The sequence below is a fragment of the Epinephelus moara genome, chromosome 3 (assembly GCF_006386435.1).
Source record: "Epinephelus moara isolate mb chromosome 3, YSFRI_EMoa_1.0, whole genome shotgun sequence".
Lineage (NCBI taxonomy): Eukaryota > Metazoa > Chordata > Actinopteri > Perciformes > Serranidae > Epinephelus > Epinephelus moara.
Genome location: NC_065508.1, coordinates 19,681,751 through 19,688,421, shown reverse-complemented (window position 1 = coordinate 19,688,421; position 6,671 = coordinate 19,681,751). Strand labels below are relative to the sequence as shown.

Below are 6,671 nucleotides of genomic sequence, written 5' to 3'. Positions count from 1 at the left end.
CACCACATCTTTTATGGTATACCATACTATTACTCTTTTCAAATGATTTTTTTCCCTCAAATGCTATACTATTATTTTCACAATTAAACTTTTTTACAACATGTCATTGTTATGGCCTGACTCTGAAACCATAACAAATAAAGGAAGCACACCAAAAAAGAACAGTTTTTATTCAACAAGAGTTCATGTTTAACAAATGTAACGAAGTTGGAGCTAACAAAAGAAGCTTACAACAAAATGATACTGTCATTTCACTAGCAAGGACCACACCATCAAAGTAATGCGTAGAATGATTTATTGAATAACAAACGAAACTAAACTAAACTATACTAAACAACACAAAACTGCAAAGCATCGTTCTTCGGCCAGTGAAGCGTTGTGGGGAGGCTTAGAGAATCCGCCGCAGCGCCCGGGCAACGACGGACCCCCTCAGGACCCTAGGAAGGAGAGAAAGGAGAGGGAGGAGAGGAGAACAGGGAGAAAGAATGGGGTGAGTGGGAGGGGGCGCAGAAGATGGGAGCGAAAGGGAAGAGCAGGTTAGGTTGGCATTTACAGGGAACGGAAGAGGTGTGTTTGAGGTGTGGTCCTGCTCCTGAAACTCGCTAGGAAAGCGCCAATTCACTAGCAAGGACCACACGATCAAAGTAATGCCTAGAATGATTTATTGAATAACAAACGAAACTAAACTAAACAACACAAAACTGCAAAGCATCGTTCTTCGGCCGGTGAAGCGTTGTGGGGAGGCTTAGAGAATCCGTCGCGGTGCCCGGGCAACGACGGACCCCCAAAAACCTCCAGTTACTTATTAAGAAGGGTTTGAGCAGATCTGAGATCTTTGAGGTCTGAACGGATGTAACAATGATATGTTTGAGAAGACCAACGACCCATGATTTTAATGAGGTGTTCTGGGACGCCATTGCAGGAGGCTGAAGTGGCAGCTCCGATCCTGAATGAATGACCTCAGTACTGCAAAGGGGAAACACCAGATAAGGAGAGTACGTGGCGGAGGTGATGTTGGAACCAGAATCGAGTGACGACTTGTCTGACTTCCGAGACGAAAAGTGGATCTGTGGATGAAGCGCTTTGAGACTTTCGGAATGACAAATAACTAGTCAGGGTCTCGAATGAATTCAGCGGTGATGGTACGCTGAAGTAGAAGACTGGTGTAGGATGACTGGATTGGTTGGTTTTACTTTGCTTGATGTAGAAGACCATGGCGTCGTTGGAGAACTGGGACAAATCTGAAATGCAGGCATGGCGGCATGGGTCAAAGTGGATGGTCGAGGAGGTGAATTCTGAGCATCGGAGGAAACCGAAGAAAGCAAGCAGGAACATGGCTTCTAAGGTTCGTGCGATGTGGTAAGTGCAGTATCCAGAGCGGATGGCGTATGGATGCAAGCTAATAGCAAGTCGGATGTAAGGGGAAGATGGCGAGGGATCTTAGCTGGTTCTTGGTGTATGAGTCCTTTGAGGAGAGCAGTAATTTGCAGGTGGTTGGAGGCTAGGCTTGGACTGCCTGTTATGAGGTTGCAAAAGAAGCTGATGCCGCTAAGATACACCTTGATGGTATGAGCTGTAATGGCCATGACAGAATGAGCATGGGTGATGAAGCTAGTCAAGGTGATGAGGCCGAACGATGGGAAGGCAATGTGATACAGGTTGTGGAAGTGACGGAATTGTTTCCAAGCTGTCAAGTATGATGATAAGGTTGCAGGTGATAGGCTGTTGATTATGGAGTTCTGTGCTTCGACTATCAGAGGTATAGGCCAGGATTTACAGATTGAATGTCAACGCTGAATATGGAGGAACCGGTGTTGGATGGGCATCTGCATGAGGAGCCAAGCTTCTGAACTTCTGAAACGAGAAACAAGAGAGAGAGTCAGCGATGGCATTGGAGTGACCAGGAACATGGGCTGCATGGAGAATGTGCAATTGATGGGTAACAGAGTGCCAGACTAGGCGGCGCATGAATGGCATGATGGATGGAGAGTTGGAACGACCTTTGTTTATGATGTCGACGACGGCGAGGTTGTCTGAATGTATGAGGATGGACTTGCGAGACCATTCATGGCCCCACAGAACGGCAGCAGCTATGATGGGGTAAATTTCGAATAGAGCTGAGGAAGCGATCTGGCATTCATTGGAGACTTCCAGGGGCCATTTTGCTGCACCACCACTTTCCATTATAGAAGCCCCCAAAACTGGTTGAGGGAGCAGCATCGGTGAAGAGATGGATGTCCTGCGGATGGTTCAGGTGATTATCATAAAAGAAGGTGATCCCATTCCAATTTGCAAGCAGGTGAAGTCAAAGGCGGAGCTCGGCACGGCTTGAACCGTCCAGGGAAATGAAGGCCAGAAGAGATGGCACGGAAGAAGCGATCGACAACAGGTGAGAGCTTAACGCCCGCCCCTGGGGAATGATGCGCATGGCAAAGTTGAGGTGACCCAAAAGGGAGAGCAGTTGGCGTTTGGTGCAGCGAGGAGCAAGGAGGTAATTGGATATCAGGAGACTGATGCGGTTTAGCTTCTCAACGGGGAGAGAGGCCTGAAACAAATTGGTGTCGAGCGTGATTCCGAGGAACTCGAGGGAAGTAGAGGGGCCTTCAGTTTTCTCCACTGACAGTGGAACCCCTAGGTCAGAAAAGACTGAGGTCAGGGTGACCAGGCCAGAAGCCGGTGGTGATGAAGTGGGGGTAATGATGAGGAAATCGTCTAAGAGATGGACGAGGAAAAGAATGCCGTGGTTGTTGGACAGGATCCAGCAGAGGGCTTCTGACAAGATGCCAAAGATTTTGGGGCTGCTTTTGCAACCAAAGGTGAGCCTGACTGCAAAGTAGTACGCACCGCGCCAGCGGACGCCAAAGAATCGCCAGAACTCTGGGTGAATGGGAAGAACTTTGAAGGCACTTATGATGTCTGCCTTCGAAAGCCATGATCTCCTGCCAGCGAGTTTGATGAGGGCAATGGCATGGTTGATGGTGGTGTAGTGGAGGGAGAAGTCTTCACTTGGAATTAAGCTATTGATGCTGGGAATGGTGCTGCCATGGGGAGCCGAAAGATCGACGATTATGCGTTTCTTTCCTGAATACTTTCTGGTTGCGATGCCGAGGGGGCTGATACGGAAATACGGAAAAGGAGGATGCGCGAATGGACCTATCATGAAACCGTCACTGACTTCCTTGGCAAGCAAGCGGTCGACCGTCTCTGGTTCGTTTGTGGCAGACTGCAGGTTCTTGCATTTGAACGACGAGGATGGTAGTACGGATAGACCAGGGTGAAAACCGTTCCTGAAACCATTTACAAGGAAGTCCACGAAAGCTGGATCTGAGTGATTGCGAAGTGCCATGGCTAAGGCAGGGATGTTTATAGGTGTCGATAGGTGCTCACCTGGTTTAAGTGAAGTTGGGTTGTGAGGGCATGCTGGACGGGCGTGTCTGCCTCCGCAGTAGGAGCAAACATGGAGGTAGCGGCACTGCGACATGTTGCAACCTGCGTCGTTGAAGTTGTTGCAGATGGAACGACCCTTTTGATGCATGATGGGTCTGCCCTTAGTGTCGATGCCCTTGGTGACCGGAAGGTTGACGGAAAGGGTGGATGATGCAGGCGTCGGAAGAAAGGGTGGCGGCGGGGCTGCTGACGACAAGCGGGAGAGAGCAGACGCTCTTGGCTGGCTAGGACGAGGTTCTGCACGGGTTGGAACGGAGCAGGAGGAAGCTGGATGAGACGGGGCACCACACAGGGAGCAAGTCACGGCCGCACGGGCAGCGAAGATGCGGCAATACAGTTCTGTGTCAAGAGTGCCCCAATAAGTAGCTTCGTTGAATTGATTGAGACGAGCTGCGGCTTCGGAAGCGAAGTGAATGTGGTATTGGTAAAAACCGTTGCCACCAAAACCGAGGGCCAGGTTAAGGATATTTGACATATAGTCGTCCAGTTCTTGGCGACGGCCAGGGAAGAGCGAGCACAGGACATCTCTATAAAGAGAGAAGGCATATGCGAACTCAGTTGGTGTGAGTTCTCTGGAACGGTTGGACTGCTTCCCCTTCAGGTGGAGGCAACCTCCAAGGTCTTCAAGACACCTGTCGCCGGGTGGTTGGTGCAAGGATGAGGACCAAGAGGAGAAGAGCCAGATCGATATAATAACCGTCAATGATTTGTCTACGTAAGTGTGCTGGAACCGGAGAAGGACAGGAAACTGGAGCGCCAAGATGACGAGTGGCAGGAATGGCTGTGGACAGAGTAAAATGGGTGGTTGCCCGCTGGGCTGGAATGAGTTGAGGGAGAAAGCTGTGATGAAGTGCAGCTTGTTGGTAATGCTCCGCCGGGGTTGCTGGCATCCCGGTGCCGGAAACCCCAAAGAAAGCCGGCTGCTGGGTGTACTGTGATGCAGCAGCGGGGGGGTGCTGGCATCCTGGTGCCAGAAATCCCAGAGAAAACAGGCTGCTGGGTGTACTGTGATGCAGCGGCGGGGGGTGCTGGCATCCCGGTGCGTGTAACCCCAGAGAAAGCCAGCTGCTGGGTGTACTGTGATGCGGCTGCGGGGGGTGCTGGCATCCCAGTGCCAGAAACCCCAGAGAAAGCCGGCTGCTGGGTGTACTGTGATGCAGCAGCGGGGGGTGCTAGCATCCCGGTGCTAGAATTCCCAGCTAAGGCTGGCTGCTGTATAAGCTGGAGGTGGGCTGTGGAGGGCGCTGGTGGCCCATGGCCAGAAACCCCGGCCATGGCCAGCTGCTGTTGTTGCTGGTGCTGGAGGGTGGGGTTAAAGGGGCCATCGGCCCATGTGGGAATGGACAGCTGGTGCTGGGGAAAACCCGGACATGATTTGAGAGGTCCAGGAATTGCAGCGCCACGTGCTTCATCCGATGTAGGAGATGTGCCAGGAGCTGTGGTGATTCTTTGACGTCCCTGCCTTTGTTGCTTAGATTTTGGCTGCATGACCTGAGGATGCAGGCCGACTGTCCCTTTACCTGGAGTGAGGCCGTCAGGTCGGGGTGTGCGTGGTGACGTCATGCGGAAGCGGGCTGGAGCCGGCGGAGCGGCGGCCATGACAGGCGGACATGAGGAGATTAAAAAGTTTTGCTTTATTGTCGGTGCGATGGAAGGGTATGCTTTTGTCACGGAGTGTTTTCTGGAGAGTTGCCACAGACCAGTCGGTAATTTTGGAAGGGGGCCAGCCTTCGGGAGACCTCGCCGGAGCGTGGTGATGGAGGGACTGCCGTCGGGAAGAGCGACCAGTGTTTTCACCGTGATGGCGGGGGGGCTGAAGTACTTTGGCAGGTGAGGGTGTCGGGGAATTGCGGCGACGGCGGTGGGTTGTTCTGAAGTCATCGCGTCCTCTTTTCTCTGACCGTAGGAGTGAGCTGCGAGAGGTGGTGGAAACCGCAGGTGAACTGTACTCCTTGCGTAAGTTATGGAGAAACCGCAGGTGAACTGTACTCCTTGCGTAAGTTATGGAGAGACGAACCGGGCGGGATGTGGATGGCGGAGGAGATGCAGCTGGTCGGACTCACGTGCTTCTTCGACGGCCAAAGGACCCGGGGAGGCGGCGTGTTGGGCACGGCATCGGCGGGGAAGTCCTCGGCCTCCGAAGCCGGATCCACTGGTGGGAGCATGTGGACACTTGGAGCTTGATCCTCCGGATCGTGAGCGAAAAAGTCGTCATCAGATGGAGACAAGGACACGACGTCCGTGGCGGTATTGGTGAGTAGAAAATACTACTTTGTGAATGAGCAAATATTATTTGGCTAGTAGAAGGCTCTCGGGCCGTGTTGTGCTCTCGGTTCCGGCGGCGCAGAAGACGGGAGCGAAAGGGAAGAGCAGGTTAGGTTGGCATTTATAGGGAACGGAAGAGGTGTGTTTGAGGTGTGGTCCTGCTCCTGAAACTCGCTAGGAAAGCTCCAAGTAAACTAGGATAATGCAATAGGAACTATACAGCAAAGCAAAAAGAGCTAGCAAAGCAACATTACAAGGTGCCAGGGAGAAGGAGTCTGCCACCAGAAGACCAGGATGAGGCGAGCTTTAAAGGAACATGGAGGCAGTGGCCTGCTGCGTCTAATTCCCTGACTGAACCTTCTGCAGAATCCAGGACATTCAATGCACAGAACACAACACAGCAACCCCACAACACAACACTATCCCAGGGGCCATACCAATATTCTATGACCTTATTATGACTTAATATGCTATGACTTTTTAAATAAAAATTTTCATGTCATACAGTAATGCGACATTTTTCATGGTATACCATACTGTGACTTATTTAATGAAACTTTTAAATAAATGCTATACTATGACTTGTTGTGTTTTTTAAAGACATACTATATTGTTACATATACTACATTATATAGGGGATACTATACTATGGCTTTTTAATAGATTTTGTTTTACAACATAGTATACTAGAACTTTTTTAGTTTATATGAATTACTATACTATGTCATTTTTACAGCATACTATTCTTTTATTTTTTGGCATATTATACTATGATTTTTATTGATTTTTTATGAAATGCAATAATACAACTTTTTTAATGACAAACTACACTATAATTTTTTTAATTAATTTTTTAACAACATGCTTTACTATAACATACAATGACTTTTTTTAAAATGAATTTTTCATGATATACTTTACCATAACTTTTTCTGTTTTCGTTTTGATATTACGACTTC

General features: G+C 49.7%; 1 protein-coding gene across 1 annotated transcript in view; it reads right to left on the bottom strand.

Moving 5' to 3' along the window:
* Positions 1 to 1,335, bottom strand: part of ywhag1 (3-monooxygenase/tryptophan 5-monooxygenase activation protein, gamma polypeptide 1) — a 14,822-nt gene extending 13,487 nt beyond the window's left edge. Inside the window, exon 1 of the mRNA XM_050041013.1 lies at positions 1,147 to 1,335. Within this exon, the coding sequence (XP_049896970.1) occupies positions 1,147 to 1,335 (189 nt within the window). The remainder of the gene's footprint in view (positions 1 to 1,146) is intronic.
* Between the last annotated feature and the right edge of the window lie 5,336 nt (positions 1,336 to 6,671).